This window comes from Rhinatrema bivittatum, chromosome 2 (genome assembly GCF_901001135.1).
Source record: "Rhinatrema bivittatum chromosome 2, aRhiBiv1.1, whole genome shotgun sequence".
NCBI classification, from domain to species: Eukaryota; Metazoa; Chordata; class Amphibia; order Gymnophiona; family Rhinatrematidae; genus Rhinatrema; species Rhinatrema bivittatum.
In genome coordinates this window covers 188,330,434-188,349,368 of record NC_042616.1, presented here as the reverse complement: position 1 = coordinate 188,349,368, position 18,935 = coordinate 188,330,434, and the positions used below count along the sequence as shown (strand labels likewise).

The 18,935-nt window shown below is 42.0% G+C and overlaps 1 protein-coding gene across 10 annotated transcripts in view; it reads right to left on the bottom strand.

Annotated features, from left to right (window-relative positions):
* Positions 1 to 18,935, bottom strand: part of PHF14 (PHD finger protein 14) — a 1,104,121-nt gene that overhangs the window by 555,634 nt on the left and 529,552 nt on the right. The window contains exons 17-18 of one of the 10 annotated variants that reach the window (XM_029588972.1): positions 12,169 to 12,287; positions 11,302 to 11,320 (exon numbers count right to left, since the gene is read on the bottom strand). The exons of the other annotated variants lie outside the window; for them this stretch is intronic. Coding sequence (XP_029444832.1) covers positions 11,317 to 11,320; positions 12,169 to 12,287 — 123 coding nt within the window. The 3' untranslated portion in view covers positions 11,302 to 11,316. Of the gene's footprint in view, positions 1 to 11,301; positions 11,321 to 12,168; positions 12,288 to 18,935 lie in introns of those variants that run through there. 10 annotated transcript variants of the gene reach the window in all.

Here is an 18,935-nt window from a genome sequence, read left to right as displayed (position 1 = left end):
GCACCTTGCCCTCCCTAACCCCCCCCCCAGCCCTATCTAACCCCCCCCACCTTTGTTGGAAAAGTTACGCTTGCCCGAGGCAGGCGTAACTTGCGCGCGCCGGGCCAGCTGCCGGCGCGCTATGTTCCGGTCCAGGGGCCGGTCCGGAGGCCACAGCCACGCCCCCAGGCTGGAACCATGCCCGCGGCCCCGCCCCCGGAACACCCCCGATGACGTGCTGGCCACGACGCCCCCCGACATGCCCCCCTAGCAAAGCCCCGGGGCTTGCACGTGCCGCCGAGCCTATTCAACATAGGCTTGGCGCGCGCAGGGGGAGGTTGGGGCAGGTTTTCGGGGGGGTACACGCATATCTTACGCGCGTACCCCTTTGAAAATCTGCCCCTAAATGTCCAACTTTCAGGTGTGTTAGATATCGCACAGCAGGAAAGTCACAAAATCTTGATCTTGTTAAGATTCAAAACTAAATTATTTTCTGCTAGCTGTGCACTTAATTTGGAAAAGCAGAGAGTTTTTCAAAAGCTGAGGTAAAAGAAAAAGTGATAGGAAAGAAAAAGCTATATGCCTGTGTAGAGTTTAAAATTAATATCAAACTGAAAAAGGATGACAAATTAAAGGTAACAGGTAGGTATTGAATAAAACTGGCAAGAGCGATGATCCTTGTGATACACTGGTATCTAAAGAAAAGAACTGGAACAATGTGATAAAGAGGAGAACCAACGGAGAACTGTAGATGTAATATCCAGTTAATTAAGGTGACCTAAGAGAATTGCATGGTTGAGGGTGTCAACTGCTACTGACAAATCAAGTAACACTGGGCCTTTAGATCATTTTACAAGATCATCTACCTCCAGGGAGAATTGTGGAGAGGAAAGAGCTGGAACTTCAGGTGAGCTCTCCTTAAGTATAGGTGGTCGGACTCCTCCCCCTGCACCCCATTTGGAACCATCGGTGTGGGGGGGGGAGTTACTATCACCTGGAACTTCCCTTAATACAGGTCAAATGGACTTGGAGTCTCAACAACGATCCCAGGTTAATTATCTTGTATCTTCATCTACCAGAACTCCAATTGCTCAAGGTCAAGATCAAATTACCCTGACTAATCTACATCAGCATCTGTTGGATGAAGGTCTGAGTCTTATGGTCCTGATTCCTAAACCTGTTAATCAGACTCTAGATAAGTCATTCACCAGATGATCCGAAAGAACCAATGAATGTAACTCATAGAGACATTTGGAGAGCAATCTCACAGATGGAAGCTGCTTTGCTCCAACCAGTCTCACAATTATGTGATTATTCTACAATAGCCTCTAATAAGTTTTTGGACTTGGAGCACAGAGTAGCTGTGGTGGAGTGACAACAGGTAACCATCAACCAAACCACTACTAATATGCAATCTGTTATTGCTTCGAATGTTAAAGATAGCTTATTTTTGTATAATAAAATTGAGCAATTAGATAATGCTGTGAGATATAAAAACCTGAGATTTGCGAACTTCCATAAAACTAGATTGTCACCTTTAGAGTTGTTTAAAAAAATATATAAATGAAGTTCTACAGATAGCCCAGGACAAATAAATTAAGTTACCTAAATGTTATTATCTTCCTGAATTTAAGTGTGTAAGGGATCCTGAGGGAGAGGTTTGATATTTTAGCTCCAAATAATAGTCTTGATATATCTGAATTTCTTCAGGATTCTCAGGGTACTATATCTAAAAGAGCGACCCCATTGGTTACCTTTGTAACAGATATGGATAAGGATTTAATATTTAAACAATATTTTAAATTTAAATCTATAGATTTTTGTGGTCAAAAGGTATATGTATACCCAGATATATCCCGTGAAACTCAGTTTCATAGAAAATCATATCTTTCCTATAAGCCGCAAACTATTTCTCTTGGAGCTACTTTTTTCCTTAAAATTCCCTCTAAGTGTTTCCTTACCAAGGAAAATCTTGTTTATTCCTTCATCTAGCTCATTTAGAGACTGGTTTGAATGATAAGTCCTCTATATCATTAATAGTTCAAATTACTCAGCAGGGTTAAGTAGTCATTAAATTGTAATTAATAGCTGCAATATAATTTTTTTTCTCGTCATATTTTCTATTCCCCCCCCCCCCCCAGATGTGGGCCAGAATTCTGTTACATGAATTGTAAATTTCTTATTAGATTTATACCTGTTATTTATTTTCTTTTGTAATGTCCAGAATATACCTTGTTATTTATTCATGTATAAGATGATTAAGCAATAAAGAAATAATTGAAAAAAAATGGACAAAAATGATCTTTTAAAGTAGTCAAAACACAGCAATTTTTAGCAGCGGGAGAAAGAAAAGACACTCCAATGAGAACCCAACGATAACTGTAAAGAATATTCAACTTGCCCAAAATATTCACAGTCAATTGAATCTTTTCATAGGAAAAAAGTGCTAGACACTCACAAAAAATAGTTACGAATCTGAGAAACTGATCTGAGGTGTTGAAGCAAAGAGTGTACCACATGAAGTAATTCACATGGCTATGATGCTGCAGTTTATATTCTATGAGAAATATAGTTTATTAGCTTGATCAATGGCATTCCTGTATACAGAAAGCTTAGTTCAATAAGTTTCCATATTGTCACTGGTTTTATTTTTCCGCCATCTGTGCTCTGCACCACAGACTTCTCTTTTCTGAGTTTTTAAGCCACAGAAATGCCAAAGAGCATGATTCATGTGATTAAAATAAAGCACTTTTCATTACTGAGATATATATATATATTTATTCTGAGTTTCTAATATGGTATCCAAAACTCTTTTTATGCTGCCTACATGCATTTAACCTGCTGCTTACACAATATTTCTAATGTTCATTCTTCTGTATTTTCCATTTTTAAAGCAGGATAGTAGTCCTCACATATGGGTGAGTACCGAGCTGAGGATGCCCGAGAGTGCACCAAATGCATCCAAGACGCGCGAAAGGTGCAATGACGGGGATGGAATTTGGAAAGGAGGGCATCCTGAAACCCTTAACGGGTTGGTGGAAAGATGTTGGGTAGTTAAACTGAAAAGAATAAGAGTAGATGGACTGTCCAAACATGGAGCATGCCGGCTAGTCGTATCTAAGCAATAATGGGCTGCGAAGGTATGGAGAGAGCTCCAGGTTGCAGCCTGATAAATATGTACAAGCAGCAACGGCCGAGGGGAAGCTATTGAGGCTGGGACGGACAGAACAGAGTGTGGTTACACCTAGTGTTGTAGTGAAATGCCTGCTTGTTGGAAGGAAAAAGATACAGACCGTCAATTAGGAGGAACAGGTATGTTTGCCCACTGGAACTCGCAGCTTGACTCTTGCCACAGAAGGAAAGAGTTAGGTGGAAATCCTATGGAATGTAGTGCGATCTAGATAGAATGCAAGTGCACTATTATTGTCCAAGAAGTGGAAAAACCCTCTCGCTTTGGTGAGAGAGAGGTGTTGGGAAAAATGGGCAGAGTATATTCTGAGTAAGGTGAGATGCAACGTCTACCTTAAGAAGGATATGAAGTTGAATACGTAAAACCACTCTGTCACGGAGGAACACAGGGTCGGATGAGTATGTAACAAGGTGTGTAACTCACTGACCTTGTTGGCAGAAATGACATTTATGAGGGAAATAATTTTCCATGCCAAACTGTGAAATGAGAGGAATGGAAAGGCTCCAACGGAGAACTTATGAGACTTATAAGCACGAAATATAGGTTCCATTCCGTGACTAGTGAAAATAGAGGCGGCTTGATCAGTGGATAATCCATGGTAAGCTGACTCAGAAGGGGTTTACTGTTACTCGGGTATCCCCACTCCCAAATGATACACCAATTGGAACAGAGGTGTACCTATGTGGAGGATGTCTGGGGAGCAGAATCTGAGGGAGCAAGAGAAAAGAGTGGTGTAGAAAAAGAAAAAATGTAATACCCTTTTGTATGTGTCATGTGGTAAATCATGCCATTTTGAATGGTAGGATTTATGTGTGGAAGGTTTTGTGATGCTACCAGTACCTGAGAACATCAGTGAGTCTATGATTTGAGACTGACTTGTGAGAAGGCAAAATGGTTACTGGTGTGATAGATTGAGAAGTATGGGAAGCATACTGGTCTCGGCCAGGACGTGGGTCTGAGGAACAGTAAACCCCATCCCGTTTCAGCATTAGAAGAGTGCTGGCTATGAGAGGCAGCAGAAGAGACACATTTAAGAGGCCCTTGATGGAAGAAAGGAGTCTATGGGAACGCATTGGAAACATGTGTAGGGAGTAGAATCTGTGCACCGTATGGTTCGATTCGGACGCAGAGGGCAAGTTCGGTTGACCTCAGCGTTAGAAGATTTTTCCCGCTACACATGTAGTCCGAGACCAATTGAGAGGATGGAAACCTACATGGAGAAGGTCTCTTAGATAAGTGGCCCGAGGATGCATGAAGTGAGCAAGGGCCAAGGGTAGAGCTGCGCAGCTTCCTTGCAGAGCAGCGAAGAGGTTGTGCGTGCTTGTGTGTTGGAAATCACATTGTCCCTATGCTGTCTGTCTGTATGCACAAAGATTTGTTGCAGAGGCAGAATTGAAAGGCATAAGGGTATAACTCATGGCTACAAGCTCCAGGAAGTTCATGTGAACCTGTGCCTGGAGTGGAATAGACGCATATTGGGTTGAGAAGCTTTTAGGTCAAACTTTACAACCCTGAGTAAATGAGAGCATGAGCAGAAGCAGACTAGGTTTTGGTTCTAGATCTGCAATATGGATGAGGGACAAAAGCGATTGAACAGCTTAGACCCACTGATAATGGAAATTCACTGAATCTAACCCATAGCAGCTTTGGATCCATGAGGAAAGTGCATAGTGAAAAAACCCCATGGCCCGACAATGAAGAATTGAGGGGCTGAGGTTATGGAAAATGTGCGCAGGGACATGTAAGAGTTTATTAGAATGCCTGCGCATAGGCTGGACAGGAATGTCATTATGACTGTGGTGTCCAGAAGTGTTGTATAAGGGATTTATGGCAGTGACAGTAATCCTAGGTAGTAAATGTGTAGTGAGTCATGAAGAAGTTAGAGCTTCTTGCGTGGACCGACTATGGTTATGCAGCTGTGCATGCAAGGAAGGCGTGAATGATGTTGCACTCCGTAGAAAAACAGCAGTCACCGATAGTGATTCAATGAAATATCCTAGTTGCCGAAGCTGGTGCAACCGGCAGAGCTTGGGATTATAATATTGTTGATTCACCATGAAGCACATAGAAAGATTAGAGGTAATGTACTTACTGTGATATGGAAGCATGGTGACGAGAGATACCAGTTTACCTGTGCTTTCTGAAGAAAGTTGGTATTTCTGAGGTCCAGGATGGGTGGAGAGTAATACTTTATCTTGAAAGAAAGAATAGTGTAATTAAAACTCCCCAAACACCCACCCCCCTGTGCTTTGTAGCGTCTGGGGGAGTGTACCTGAAACCTTGGTACAAAGTGGGGTAGCCGCTCTGATATCCGGCCAGTTGGGAGACCAGGAGGTGTCCAACTGGCGGGGCTGATGTAATCTGGATATCATGTAAGCTTCCACGGGAGTGTGAGCGGTAAAGTCATACCCGCATTTCTGTGTGCTCTACAAGGAGACCTCTAGACCTGTCGTCAGGCTTCAAGGTGTACTTGCACTTGAGGTAGTAGTTGCTGGATCTCGTGTTTAGCAGATCAGCGAATGCATCTGGAACTTTGGTTCTGAATTAGGAACCAGAAGCCAGAGTATTAATCAGTACAGAGCCCCATTGCTGAAAATGGGAGGATGTCCTGATGCAATCCCAAAGAAATGATAGAGAGGTTCTCTTGGAATTCTGGCTGACATAGCGATATGTGACACTAATACGGTTCTTGGAAGGTACATGACCTAGAACTTTTCGAAATCCAGATAGAAAAAGGGAAAACCAAGTGATTGCTTAGAAAAAATGCTCACTTAAATATATTGTGTTTTTTTGTTTTTATTTTTTATAATTTTTAATTTTCAATTTTTGTTAAAAAAAATTTTTGAGGAAAAAGTGAACTGCATCTGAACTTTCCGAACCATGTGGCTCGAATTAGAGAACACATCTCAATGGGAATGCAGCAGAAGCGGGTACTTACCATCCGACGTGGATCGCTAAAGGACGAGCCGGTGAAATTGCTGGCTCCGTGGATTTCAGGAGTCATCAAGGGAGTAGACGCCCGTCTCAACTCTGATGCCTGGTATGGTGGTGCAGGTATAGAGGAGACAGGCTGAGCGTGGCTGGCACTACCACCGTAATTAGTGGAGGGCCACAATCCCGCACCGATGTCGGTGAGGCACGCCTTGGGAGCAGTGGAGCCAATTAACAGCTCGTGAACCCGGCCCTCGTCGCAGTGGCTCGATGTCTCGTCATGCCAGTGCAGAATTCTTCGGAACTCGTTCCGATGTTTCTGGAGCACCAAGGACTGCCAATACTGTGCAGAACAGTGTCAAAGGCAGTGGTGATGTTTCTCGGCCTGAGCATTCTCCAGCATCGAGAAGGATCGCACCAATGTGCTGGATGGCTACGGTGGTGGACGGTCACCATGTCGGTGACGATGCATGCCAGGTGCTCAGCCTGGTCTTTCCCCAGCGCCGAGATGTATGCCCTTGCTGTCTTGGATGGCGATTGATGACGGACTGTCAGCATGCCTGCACTGCTCTTGGCACTATGTACTGTCGTAGGCTAATAGACTTAGTTTTTGAGTACTTGCCAGGTTCTTATGGCCTGGATTGGGCACTGTTGGAAACAGGATGCTGGGCTTGATGGACCCTTGGTTTGACCCAGATTCTCATGTTTTATGTTCTCTTATAAGCAATTATCCTCATTGCTCTCTCTAAGGGTGCTGACCCCAGACATTGGCCAGAAGAGGCAATCCAGGCTTTTAATCACCTCGAACAAGAGTTCCTCCAGGAACCCTGTCTTCACCACCCAGACTCATAAAATCCCTTCAACATGGAGGTAGATGCCTCTGCCATTGGGGTAAGTGCTGCCCTTGCTCAGCATAACAACCAAGGAACTCTATTATGCTCTTACTTCTTCAGAAAATTCACTCTGGCTGAGAAAAACTACACGATCGGGGATCATAAACTCCTGGCTATTAAGATTGCACTGGAAGAGTGGCACCACTTGTTAGAGGGAGCTAGGCACTTGATTACCATTTATACAGTCCAAAACAACTTGGAATATCTGCTATAGATCTAGAAATTAAACCAGACAGGCTCAATGGGCACTTTCCTTCAACCACTTTTACTTTGAGCTATACTATTGTCCTGCGGAGAACCACCAATGGGCTTACATCCTTTCAGTCTTTTGAGACTGAAGATGACCTGGAACCTCCTCACCACATTTATTTATTTAAAGGTTTTCTATACAGACATTTGTAGGGAAACTTCATATCGGTTTACAGGGAACAAGATATATAGCATGGTAACATTACAGAGAACTAGTAACAGAAATGGGAACTGGTAACAATAATGAAAAACAACATTACATAACAGTACTGGTAACTTTACATAACAGTACTGGTGGCATTACATCACATAAAAGATCCCATGAGGATTGTGTGTGGGGGGGGGGGGGGGGCTGCTGTGATTCCAGTACCATTCAGGAAAACCGTAGCTCCCAAATTACTCTGGGAAAAATAAGCACATGACTTTCACTTGGCAGGAATTTCGGGGGTCACCAGAATCCTGGAACTAACTCTCTGCCACTATTGTTTATGCAAAATGTGAAACACTATTTAGAATCCTTTCCCATTTGTACAAGGTCTAAGAGCTCTCATGTTCACCCTTGGGGGCTGTTACAGCCATTGCCAGCACTCAGAGATCCCTGTACCCACCTGGCCAATTAGTTTTTCACTGAACAATCCCCTCTCTAATGCCTATACCATTATAAGGATTGTGGTAGATCTTTTTTCTAAGATGGCTCAGTTCATACTGCTGTATGTTCTCCCATTCATACCCAAGCTGGCCCACCTCTTCATGCAACATATCTTATTTATTTTTGTATACCGCTATTCGTGGTAGCTTCACACCGGTTTACATCAAATGTACAGAGTATAACAAATAAAATAAAAAAAAAAACATTCATAAAATAACCATTAACAACTAAATGAAATATCAAAACTAATCTAAAACGGCATAAAAGAACAAAAACAATACAACGTAAAAAACATAATACAATATAATTAAAACAAGTTTAAAAAGTTAAAAAACAAGTTGCACAAGTTACTCCCGTCCCATATACTTTCGGTCAGAGGAGTTCAGTTCATAGCCTGGTTTTGGAAAAGCCTTGGTAAGAAATTTGGTATCACTCTGGAATTCACATCTGCGTACCATCCACAAAGCAATGGGCAGATGGAAAGTGTAAACCATATCCCCAAAAATCTAAGAGCATATGTTAATGAGTGCCAAAATGACTGGGCTTCCCTCCTTTCGTGGGCAGAATTCTGCCACAACAACACTGTGGGGAGCTCTTCTGAATCTTCACCCTTCTAAATAGTCTGTGGCTGACATCCACTCTCTGTCTCCTGTCCTGTGGCCAATACCTTGGATCACAATCTCAAAAACCTATGGAAGAGAGCGCATCAGGTTCTTACTGCAGCTGCAAGCTGCTTCAAAAAACAAGCTAACAAGAGGTTTCGACCGGCACCACAATTCAAGCCTAGGGAACTGGAGTGGCTAAGCACCTGAATCCTGTGTCTCAAGATGCCCTTGACCAAGTTTATACCTAGGTTTATTGGACCATTCCTCATAATTTGGAAGATAGGAGCATTTGCCTACCAGCTAAAACTCCCACCCATGCTGAAGATCCATAATGTATTTCACATTACGCTCCTGAAACCTCATCTACCTTGGTCTTCACGTCATCCTCCCAGTCCAATATAAGCAACATTTGAAAAAGATACTGAATTTGAGGTTAAGGAAATTCTAGATTCCAGCAGGCGGCAAAACTGGCTGGAATATTTCATCTCGCAAAATGGTTTCAAACCTGAGGAAAACTAATGGGAGCCTGCACCCAACATCCAAGCTAATCAAATAGTAAAAATTTCATAGATGCTTTCCCCAGAAGCCTAAACTAGAGGCCTGGGGAGGGGGTACTGTAATGTTTGGCCTGCCACGACCAGACAAACTCACTCGGACTATCACTAGGCTGCCCAACACAGTGAAGATGCCATCAACCGCAGTCATCCTTGTCTTGCCGGAACAATCTCCAGGCATACCAGCCTTTGAAGGACCCACAGCAGGAATGCACAGCTGGAGCAGCCCTGGATGAAGGTTAGAATTGGCTTCTTAAATACCATTCATGCTCCCCAGCCTTGCCTCAGCAACTGGTCCTCCTGCATAAGCAGTGTGTGATGCTCTCCTGAAGAATTCCAGTCCAGCCTTGCCTTGTCCAACCCACCTTGCCTCATCCAGTCCAACAAGCTTTTCTTCCAGCATTTCCCCATCCTAGTACTTTGCTTACCTGCCTGGTATTGGCCTCTGCTATGGACCCAAACTACTCTCTTGCCTGCTGCCTGCCAAAGACCTCTGCAATGGACCTCGATTACACTTTGCTCGCTGCCTGCCCTGATCCTTTGTTCAATCCTGGTAACTGTCTGATTGCTGCCTGCCCCGACCTCAGCCTGGCCAAAACTCTGTCCTCCTGACCGCCCAGTGGAATTATCGCCTAAATCCTGGACTGGAACCCAAAGGTTCACCCTGCAGGGAATGGAGCTGGTATAGGTGAAGATCTAGCTCTGTCCCAGCCTAGGGCATGTCTGCCAGCTGTTGGTATGGGTCTAGTAGTTTCACCTACTAGGCTACGTCAACCAAGCCACAGCACACGGGTCCACTACCATTATAATATCAAGTCATCCAATGGTGTTATACTTCTCTATTTCTGGAAATGGATCAGATGATCAATCTAGGGAGCTTGCAATACACATATAGTAACATAGTAATGATGGTAGAAAAAGATCATATGGTCCCATCCAGTCGGGCCCTAGCAAGCTTCTTATGGTAGTAACTGACACTCCGTGCAGTTACCTTCATGTTATAGTCAAGAGTAATAACTGCCGCTCCATACAGATTATCCCCATATTACTGTTAAGGATAGTAATTACCGCTCTGTACTGATTACTCCCATGTTTCTTAAGTGTAGTAACTGCCGCTCTGTGCAGTTATCTCCAAGTCTTATGACAAGCCACAAAACATTACTGCTAGCAACATTTTTACTGGGGGATGAGCTTTCTTGAAAATTCAGTGCTGCTCGACATGCTTTGTTATGGACTTGGGCTACAGCAGCAGTCCTGTGCTTTTTCCCTTATGTCTACGTATCAGTATCCCAGACCATAAAAGTCAGGGCCCATGATGTCTGCCGTTCAAATCTAATTCCCCTTCCCCCCACCCCACATCAAAGAGAGTGATGTTGTAGTTGCATCAAAGCATATTGGCTAAGGGTAGTAATCCCCATGAATTCTGTTATAAGTAGTAATTGCCACACAGTGCAGGTTATCCCCATACATATCAGGATCCCACACCATAAAAGTCAGGCCCTCGTTGGTTATTGTCTGAATCCAATTCTTCTTTTCCCCTTGACATCAAAGCGGACAGCAATGTTGCAGTTGCATTAAAAGCATTATTAGTTAAGGGTAGTAATCTCCATTCCTTAAGCTAAGGACAGTAATTGCAACACCAGCAAGTTACCCCCATGCACCCTTTTCCTCACATCTATCCTCTAGACTTTAGGGATCCACAGTGTTTATTCCATACTACTTTGAATTTTTTGACTGTTTTTGTATTCAGCACCCTCTCCATGAAAAAACATTTCCTGACATAGGTTCTGAGTCATCCTCCCCTGGAGTTTCATTTCATGACCACACCCCCCCCCCCCCCCCCAAATTGAATGTGATGGAGATACAGAAGGTTCATCTGGAATATCTAGGATCCCCATGATTTAAGATCTAGAATCCATATCCTTCCTAATTCCTGTCTTTAGTACTGAACCCATTTTCTCCATGAATCAAGAATATGTGAGGTCTTCTAGTAGAGAAGTATGTTCAGGTACATCTTCAGGTAGTTCACAGGGTATCCCGTAGAGCTGCCTGGGGACTCCCCCTGGAGAATGGTGGGATGACCAGGAGGATTGTGGAGACCATACTGGACTTTGAATCCTTGATGGAATTAACTTAGGCAGGAGTTCTTCCTTCGAGAGAGACGTTAATTTGCCAGACAATGACACTGGAAGGAGAGGCAATTCAGTCATTGATTTCTCTGGAGACATGGGAATTATCGGATAGGCAGGTAGGAATCTTGGTTGGTTTACCTGTGGAAAAAGTGATTTGAAAAGGTTTTTCAATATGTCGGTAATTTGCTCCACTTCCTGCTGAGATCGTTGTCCAAGAGATTGTGGTGGAGCATCTTCTTCTGATACAAAAATTGGTTCCTATTCTACAGAAGGTGGTTGACTAGCTGGTACATAAGAACATAAGAAAATGCCATACTGGGTCAGACCAAGGGTCCATCAAGCCCAGCATCCTGTTTCCAACAGTGGCCAACCCAGGCCATAAGAACCTGGCAAGTACCCAAAAACTAAGTCTATTCCATGTTACCATTGCTAATGTCAGTGGCTATTCTCTAAGTGAACTTAATAGCAGGTAATGGACTTCTCCTCCAAGAACTTATCCAATCCTTTTTTAAACACAGCTATACTAACTGCACTGACCACATCCTCTGGCAACAAATTCCAGAGTTTAATTGTGCGTTGAGTAAAAAAGAACTTTCTCCGATTAGTTTTAAATGTGCCCCATGCTAACTTCATGGAGTGCCCCCTAGTCTTTCTACTATCTGAAAGAGTAAATAACCGATTCACATCTACCCGTTCTAGACCTCTCATGATTTTAAAAACCTCTATCATATCCCCCCTCAGTCGTCTCTTCTCCAAGCTGAAAAGTCCTAACCTCTTTAGTCTTTCCTCATAGGGGAGTTGTTCCATTCCCCTTATCATTTTGGTAGCCCTTCTCTGTACCTTCTCCAGTGGGAGTAAAGAACACATTGGATCTGGTGTTTGAAGTCACAGACTGCTGTAATTGATGAAAGACTGGAACTATCATTAATATTGGAGGAGGCAGTTGTATTGTGGTTCCAAAAGCACTGGGAAATCTAGATGATTACCTTGGAGTTTGCAAGGGTGCTCTCAAAATGTCCTCAGTGTATTCCTCTTCTGGATGGATTTGTAGAATTGGGACAGAAGGTCGTTTTTCTGACCTCTTTGAAGTTTTGGACCTGGGAGACTAAAATGAAGACACAATAAATTAAAGTGATTGCTTTCCCCTTTTGAAGAAGATTCTGATGAAGACATTGCTAATCTGCTAGCATGGGTCAAAAGTGTTGAACTGCGCGCTGATGTGCTGTGCGCAAAGTGCTGCAATGAGCTTTGCTTAGGGGGCTCCACTGCGCCGTGAGTCAGGTGCTCTGATGCATTGTTTTGGTCTTGATGAACCATGTGCTTTTGGTTTCGCAGTACTCTGCTCCATGTGCGCTGATACACCATGTTTTGTGATGAATTATGTGGTACGATGCACCAGTTGCTCTGCTGCACCATGTGCTTTGATGCGCTATGCAATGAACACCCTGTTGCGCTGTGGGTTGGATACTCCGATGCACCATGTGCCAGGCTATTCTATTTAGCCTCTAAGGTGATGTGCTCTACAGTCTGCATCTGTTCGTTTGATACATCAAGCCCCTTTGACACATCAGCAAAACCCTTTGAGGCAGATCAGTGCTTTTCAGTTAACTATAGACCAGTGGAACCTGATGTCAGTGCTGGGAAAAATAGTGGGAACTATTCTAAAGATCAAAATCACAGAGCATATAGAAAGACATGGTTTAATGGAACACAGTCAGTATGGATTTACCCAAGGCTAGTCTTACCTCACAAATCTGTTTTTTTTTTAAGGGGTTAATAAACATTTGGATAAAGGTGTGCCAGCGGATGTAGTGTATTTGGATTTTAAGAAGGCGTTTGACAAAGACCCTCATGAAAGGCATTTGAGGAAACTAAAAAGTCATGGGATAGGTGGTGGTGTCCTTTTGTGGATTACAAATTGGTTAAAAGACAGGAAACAAAGTAGGATTAAATAGTCAATTTTTTCAGTGGAAAAGGGTAAACAGTGGAGTGCCTCAGGGATCTGTACTTGGATGGGAGCTTTTCAATATATTTATAAATGATCTGGAAAGGAATACAACGAGTGAGGTAATCAAATTGTTGCAACCGTCCCTTCCCGACAGCTTCACTCCGCCTACCTTTCTTTCTTTGCACCTCCTCTCACTATGGATGGAAGCCTGGCTGCCGCGGCATCTGCCTGCCATCCTCTCCGGCGTCGCCAGACCGGCTTGGGTACTGCCTCCCGCCATGCTCCGCTGATACCTTAGGGCGCGTGTGCCGCGCAGCCCTCACTCTTATTTCCTATTTGGCATGAACCTCAGGGGCGTCCCCCTGTGATGACGTCACGCTGCCTGGATATTTAAAGCCTACGATGTTTGCTAGCCTTTGAGTTAGCAAGGGAAGAATCTTACGGATGGGATTCGCTCTCCGTACCCAGCTACTCTGCCTCTCCAATTTCCATTGGACTCTTAACGCTAACGGGGTACCCACTCCTCGGGGGCCTCACTTGCTTTTCAGGTCACTATCAGGAAACCAGTACTCTTTCCTCGAGGGCCCATGTTTCCTGACTCGCTGCCTGCTCCTACTTTCTCTTCTGCCTGGAAGATTCGCTATCTTCAACACCAGTGAACACTACCATCTTCACCTCAGAGCTGTTCCCTGGAACCAGGTACTCGCTCCTCGAGGGCCTGCTTCCGTTCCAGCCCTAGTGCCATCTCCTACGTGGAACCGCTGTGTGAGTACATTACCTTCAAGCCTCTCAGCTCTCAGGGATCAGGTACTCGTTCCTCGAGGGCCTGCTCTCCCTATCCTGGGGCTTTGTGCATATTCCACTGTACTCATTCTCAGTTCTTTCCACTACAGCACTGTTACTGGAGGAGTCGCTGTTCCAGTGCCTGAGGGATACTAGCCTAGCCAGGCTACTTCTACTGCTCACTACTGTCACCTCTGGTGGCTTCATCACATTGTCTAATAAAATATCAATCTCTGTGTTTGTGTGTCCTAAGCTGAGCCTGACCTGTGGCCCCTCACGGGACATCCCCCCGTGGGCGTGGTCAGCTGCCACAGTGTCCAAGGGTCCACCCAAACCTCACTAAGTATAACACAAATTTGCAGTTGATATAAAATTATTCAGAGTAGTTACATCACAAGTGGATTGTGATAAATTGTAGGAGGACCTTGCGAGACTGGAAGATTGGGCATCCAAATGGCAGATGAAATGTAATGTGGACAAGTGCAAGGTGATGCATATAGGGAAAAATAATCCATGCTGTAGTTACACAAAGTTAGGTTACATATTAGGAACTACCACCCAGGAAAAAGATCTAGGTGTCACAGAGAATAATACACTAAAATCATCAGCTCAGTGTACTGCAGAGGTCAAAAAAGCAAACAGAATGTTAAAAATTATTAGGAAGGGAATCGTGAATAAAACAGAAAATGTCATAATGCCTTTGTATCGTTCGATGGGGAGACCGCAGCTTGACTACTGCGTACAATTCTGGTCGCCACATCTCAAAAAACATAGTTGGATGGAAAAGGTACAGAGAAGGGTGACCAGAATGATAAAGGAGATGGAACAACTCCTCTGTGAGGAAAGAGGTTAGGGCTGATCATCTTGGAGAAGAGATGGCTGAGGGGGGATAAGATAAAGGTCTTTTAATTCATGAGAGGTATAGAACGGGTAAATGTGAATTGGTTATTCTAGAAAGCCTTTCAACCTTCGTGTTAATGTCACCAACTAATCACCTTGTATCCCATCCTTACCCTTCCCCTGGCAAACTTTTCCCCCTCCCCACTTCTCACCTGCACCACCCTGTGCTAAGCACCCTCACAGCTCCTCCCCCCAGCCCTCCCCATAACTCCAATCACCGAGTCCGTATCCAAGCTTTTCAACTTCCTCAAGCCATTCCTTTCTAACGCTCGATGAATTTCAAACGCTCAATGTAATTCAAACAAAAGTTTCAATTTGTTAACTAAGTTAAACTATTACAATGTATATCAAACATAAGTTCCAAATTGTTAACTAATGTTCTTGTTACAAACTGTTAATTAAGGTTCCCTGTTATTATGTAATAATAAGACACCGTTGTCATATTATTCCATGAGTTAATCTGTAAACCGATGTGATATGCCATATCGAGCATCGGTATATAAAAACAAATAAATAAATAAATAAATACTCTTTCGGATAATAGAAGGACTAGGGGGCACTCCATGAAGTTAGCAAATAGCACAATGATAACCTCGGAGTTATCATTGATAAAGAACTTTCTTTCAAGAACCACATAGCAAATAAAACTAAAGAAGGATACCACAGACTCCTAACCCTAAGACACCTGAAACCATTTCTCAACCCCTATGATTTCAGAACAGTACTTCAACTTCTTATCTTCTCCACCTTTGACTATTGCAACTCCTTACTAATTGGAATACCTTTTTCATCCCTCAAAACACTCCAAATACTGCAGAACTCAGCCGCCAGAGTCCTAACTGGAACAAAAAGAAATGAACACATAATACCAATATTGACCTCACTTCACTGGCTCCCTATTACTGCACGTATTGCTTACACATCAATGACCATAATCCACAAAATTCTAAACAATGATCATCAAGGTCTTAACACCCTAAACATAATCCCTCAAAAATCCTCCAAGAAACCTACGCTCTAATAACTCAGGCTACCTAAACATTCCCCCTATCAAAGATGCACATCTGGCAACCACAAGAGAAAGAGCCTTTTCAATTGCTTCACCTAAACTTTGGAACACCCTACCTAAATTCCTGAAAACCCAACACGACCTAAAAATATTCAAAAAGGACCTAAAAACACTAATGTTCCGCAGATTCTACACTGACCCTCAGATGTCTGATCATTCCAACTCTCAACTGAACTCTCAGTTATAAACCTATTAATACATTCTCTTCACCCTGAACTGCATACCCTCCTCTTCCAACCTAATAATGTTCTCTGGACTTGATATGCTTATTTCTGATATTGTTCAAATTGTTTTTTTATTGTTGCACAACTTCTAAGAAAAATGTATATTTTTGTAAACCGTTATGATGGCTCTACCGAATGACGGTATATAAAACTCAACAAATAAATTTAAAACTAATCTGAGAAAATTATTTTTCACTCAAAACAATTAAGCTCTGGAATTTGTTGCCAGAGGATGTGGTTAGTGTAGCTGCATTTAAAAAATGGTTTGGATAAGTTCATGGAAGAGAAGTCCATTAACTGCTATTAATCAAGTTGTCTTAGAGAGAATAGCCACTGTTATTACTGGCATCAGGAGCATGGGATCTACTTAATGTTTGGATACTTGCCAGGTACTTGTAGCCTGGATTGGCCCTGTTGAAAACAGGATGCTGTGCTTGATGGACCCTTGGTCTGACCCAGTATGGCAATTTATGTTTATGTTCTTTTGTTTCTTGGAGAGAATTGGTTAAGACTGCCAGTGTTTTTATATTTTTTTTTACTACCTTGTTCTGACTCCACTGACGTTTCTCTCCCAAATCCGGAGGATTTGATTGTGAAGCTTCTTAGTGAGAATGATGATATTCCTTCCCTGGAAGCCTGCAGCTCTTCAGTGCCTAAGACTTGTTATCTTAGCGGCTCTTTGCCTTTGAACTATGGGGTACATTCTGCTACAATGTGGACAGCTGGGCTTGTCATGGTCTGGGCTCAGATAGAGGTAGTTGTGACCGTCCACGATGGACATAATTTGTCCATACGAGCAGTACTTAAATCCACAGTGAGTTTTAGAGGTCATTGTAGCACTTAAAAGTGCTATTTGTGGGTTTCTAAAGTGATTAAAGTTTGAGGAGACGTATTTCCTGTGGAGCGAGAATAGACATCTGTGTGAAGCATGGACAAGAACAGACTGAGGAGATTCTAGTAGCAACTCCCACACATGGTCAGTAGAGCTCAAAGCTCTACTATCTTGGAAAGGTGGCTCCGTCCAGTGGCGCCTGATGACATCACCTGCAGAGCATGGCTAATTCAGCCCTACTTATCGACAAAAATTTACAATTACAGGAATCTTCTACATATACACATACATATACAGGTGTGTGCTAATCAATTTATTTGCTATCTCCCGAAGGATCAAGGTGAAAATACATAAAATACATCAGAAACATATCAAACAAACATAAAACAAAATATTGGCTTCTGAATAAAACAAAGGTAAGAAAATAAAATATACTGAGTAAGGTCAAACCACAATTCAGATTTCAAGGAAGGCAGGCTCATATAGGTAAATATTTACTTGCTTCCTGAATGAAAGAGAACCAGATAATTTTCAAAATATATACAACTGTATAAACTAGGAGCTACCAAAAAAATGTCATTTTTATAGAACCCATAGGCTTCATTTTTGTTTAATTGAAAGAAATGCAAATAATTCTTCTTGTGACAATCTTAATGCTCTTGAAGGAATATAAGTGATCAAATGATCATGTAAATAATCTGGTCACTTTTTTTAAAACCCTAAAAATCCACATAAGTATAAAATTATGGTCAAAATTCAATTGTATGCCAATATAGATGTAAAGCAAGATAAAAAGTTCTGACAATGCTAACATTAACACCTGGTTATCACTGTCGATATTTACAGAGCTGAAGAAAATAAAAATCACCAAAAGGCTCCCTCTATATAAAGCAGCACAAACGTGATAGATCTCACTCTGTCGTTCATTTTCTTTCAAATGTATTTTGACATCAAGAACCACTGCAATCAAGAACTTTGTTTACAAATATCTACTTGAACTATAGTAATACAACCTCTGCTTTTACTCCAGACATTAAGATGAAACTGGTATCCCAGAACAAAAAGACAAGTGATCTTTTGTATTCAATAATTACATAGACACTAGGTGGCACACTTGCTTAAGCTACATGAAAACAACTATTTCATCTATGATCAAAATAAATCCCAGAACACTATTTCAGTACCATTGAAAACTGATGTCCAGAATAATTTGTTACTGTTCCAAAAAGCAGAAAGCAATGTTGAAGTTAAATGTCATAAAAATGCTAGCAAACATGAGGAAATTAAAATATTCTGATATTAAGAAAAAGAGAAAAGCAAATAGTGAATCAGAAATCATAGCTTCTAGCATTTTTCTGGTTCTCATTCCCACAGGGATTTTATCATTGTTTGGAAGCAAACTGTATTCTCAAAGAGTCTGCTGAATTGCTACTAATGTAATTTTTTTTAACATTTTATTTATAAAATTGTAAAAGATATTTCAAGCAAATACAACTTGAGATGAAATATCTGAATTTGTAAACACCACAATAATGTAATTTTAATACCTGAATATATAGTGTGCAATTTCTCCTAACACTAAAGAAACATGATAATTTAAAAAATATATATCCAGTTTATGATTTGAATTAGATTATGAAAACGACAAAACATCTGAATTTGCAATTCTCTCATACAAGCTTGACACCCAGTTGGAAAAAAGACATTATGTAAGTCTAAGAATGCAGTAAAAGCACAATCAACTTACACAATCCAAACTATACAATATCCGACTCTCCTCAAAAAAATAAAAGGGAAGCTTGTGATATTTTCCAAAATAAAAACCCAGCTATGAATAGGCTCAAATACTTAAAAATTGCAGTAATAGAAATCAGCTGACTATGAAGCCATATTGCCAAACAAGCGCAACCTTAAAACATTTTTCGTTTAATATGCAAAAGCAGCATGAAGGGAATGCAAATTTACAAACAAGACTATTGGTAAATGGTCTTATTTGT